The following is a 2325-nucleotide window of genomic DNA, read 5'->3' as shown; positions in this document are numbered from 1 at the left end:
CTGTAAGCAGGCACAGGGGCCAGGCTTTTGATCCCTGGGACTGCCATGCCCACCCCACCCCCAGGGCACGCTGAGAGGGCAATTGAGCCTGGGTGAGTCTTTGGGGGAACAACTAGCACAAACCATAACATTTTGCCCCAGTCCCCTCAAAAAAATAATTTAAAAATAAGAAAAAAGAAAAAAGGAAAAAAAAAAAAAAAAGCATGCTATTTGGTGCCTGTGATCTCAGCACTCTGGGAAGCTATAGCAGGAGGATCGCAAGTTGAAGGCCAGGGTAGGCAACTCGTTCATTTAGCAAGAACTTGTGTCAAAAAAAAAAAAAAAAAAATGTGTTTAAGGTAAAAAGCTGAAGATGTAGATCTGCGTGAAAGCCCTTGGTTCAATTCTTAATACTAGAAGGAGAGGAGTTGTCTGAATTATGGAAATCCTAAGTGATGGGAATTTTACTGTCTGCATGTATTAACATATGGTGAACCACCCAAAAGAATAATCGTTGGGGAGAAGCAATCAGCTCCCTGGACATTTTGAGAACTCTCCACCTACAGCGACGGAGCTTGAAGACTCCCATTTGTGCATCAAGGTGCACAGCCTACAATAAAATCCAACGAAGAATACCTTGGGGCTGCTCATCAGGCCAGCAGTCAACTGTGCAACCTTAAGTCGGCCGCGCCCCTGGGCACTGTTGCTGCGCTCCACTCGAGTAAGTGAGGACACGTAGCCCTGGGGAGGCAGAGGGAGGTTGGGAGGGGAAAGGGTGGTCGCGGGGGAGCCACTTACGAGATGTAGGCTGGATAGCCAAATCCTATCAGGTTGCAGAGGAGAGAGGCTCCATAACCGAACACCAGGTACAAGGCCACCAGCCCGATGACACCTGGAGACGCGAGAGCAGAAGTGGGATGGGGGCCCGAAGCGCGTGGAGGGGGCGGCCCACCCGCGGGTTCGGCCAGCACCGGGCGTTTTCCTCCTCGCTCAATTAAGGGGAGAAAAACCAAAGGGGATGGGCCTGCACCGCCGCGGGGCGCTGCCTCAGGTCTGGGGAGACCGCAGCCCCCACACTGTGCCTTCCCCTCGGGCGAGTCCGGCCCCTGCCACAACCCGCACCCCACCCCCTACCCCCGGAAGCTCTGCAGAACGAACGGACGGACGGACGGACAGACAGACACGTCAGCGCCGCCCGCCGTCCGCCGCTCCGCGTTCCTGGCCCGCCTCGTGCGCTCGCCCAAGCCCTCTCCCCACGGCCAGCCCTTCCGCAGGCGCCGTGGAGGCCCGGCCCGGCCACGCACCGAGTGCGATGAAGCTCCGGTTCACTCCGGTCTTGGCCTCAAGCTTGGCCAAGAGGTCAGTCATGCAGTTCTTCTCGTGCAAGAACCGGTCGAACCTCTCCCTCATGGCTGCAGACATGGCGAGAACCACCGCGCCCGCCGAGAGCTGCCTGAACACGGAACACGGACGCGAGGACTGCAGCAAGAGAACGGCCTCAAGGCTACTCAGCTCGGGTGGCGCCCTCTACCCCGCCAGGGCCCGCCCTCCGCCCACCAGGCCCCGCCCACGGCCTCCGCCCCACCAGGCCCCGCCCACCTCCCGCCAGGCCCCGCCCCTCCCCATCTTTCCGCCCCTCCCCAATTTAGTCTGTGTCTTCCCAGGGCGGTTGCTGGGGGGCCTAGCTCATTAATAACCCTGAACCTTTAGGCGGTAAAAAAAAACGAAGAAGAATCAGAAGCGTATATTTTGTGGGCTTCTTTCTCACCTCAACTCAGCAAAAGACACAGGGGTGGGGGGGTGGGGAGGAGGTCTGTTTGTTGCTTCTGCCTGAAATGTAGTGCACTAGTTTGGTGATCTATACTGCTATGCTAAACCTGCTAAGGTGTTTTTTAACCTAAAAATGGAAGTATATGACCATCCTAAAAGGACTCCGCGGACGCAGGCCTGCCCTGTCCCAGCACAGGCCTTGCAATGCCTTTCAGCCTGCTCCGGGGCATCCTCCAGCCAGGTGACCCAGTCCTGACAGAGTCTGCTCTCGTGGAAATGTTGCCAGAGCCTTCAGTCTGCTCAGAGCCCCCATACACAAAAACTCCCAAGAAGAAAGGACCAGAAGGCCCAGTTTGGGACCCGACCTCCCTCTTCCTCTGCACTCAGGTTCTGTGGACTCGCATCGAGTCCTCTCAGGACAAGCCTTGGAAGCACCTGCTCCCGGCTTTGCTCGTTGCAGAAGGCTCAGGGCTTCCCAGTGCTGGCAGCCGGGGCTCCAGTTTTCAACGGTGCTTCCAAAACCTTGCGCAGGGACTGGTCCCACCCTCCCTCCTTGTCCTCCACAACCCCTCCCTG

General features: G+C 57.3%; 1 protein-coding gene across 1 annotated transcript in view; it reads right to left on the bottom strand.

Annotated features, from left to right (window-relative positions):
• Nucleotides 1-1529, bottom strand: part of Reep5 (receptor accessory protein 5) — a 48642-nt gene extending 47113 nt beyond the window's left edge. The window contains exons 1-2 of the mRNA XM_004643262.2: nucleotides 1284-1529; nucleotides 778-871 (exon numbers count right to left, since the gene is read on the bottom strand). Of these exons, the coding sequence (XP_004643319.1) occupies nucleotides 778-871; nucleotides 1284-1401 (212 nt within the window). The 5' untranslated portion in view covers nucleotides 1402-1529. The remainder of the gene's footprint in view (nucleotides 1-777; nucleotides 872-1283) is intronic.
• Between the last annotated feature and the right edge of the window lie 796 nt (nucleotides 1530-2325).

This window comes from Octodon degus, unplaced genomic scaffold (assembly GCF_000260255.1).
Source record: "Octodon degus isolate 3935 unplaced genomic scaffold, OctDeg1.0 scaffold00169, whole genome shotgun sequence".
In the NCBI taxonomy this organism is placed as follows: domain Eukaryota; kingdom Metazoa; phylum Chordata; class Mammalia; order Rodentia; family Octodontidae; genus Octodon; species Octodon degus.
The sequence above is the reverse complement of the archived record's forward strand: the minus strand, read 5'-3'. Positions and strand labels throughout refer to the sequence as shown.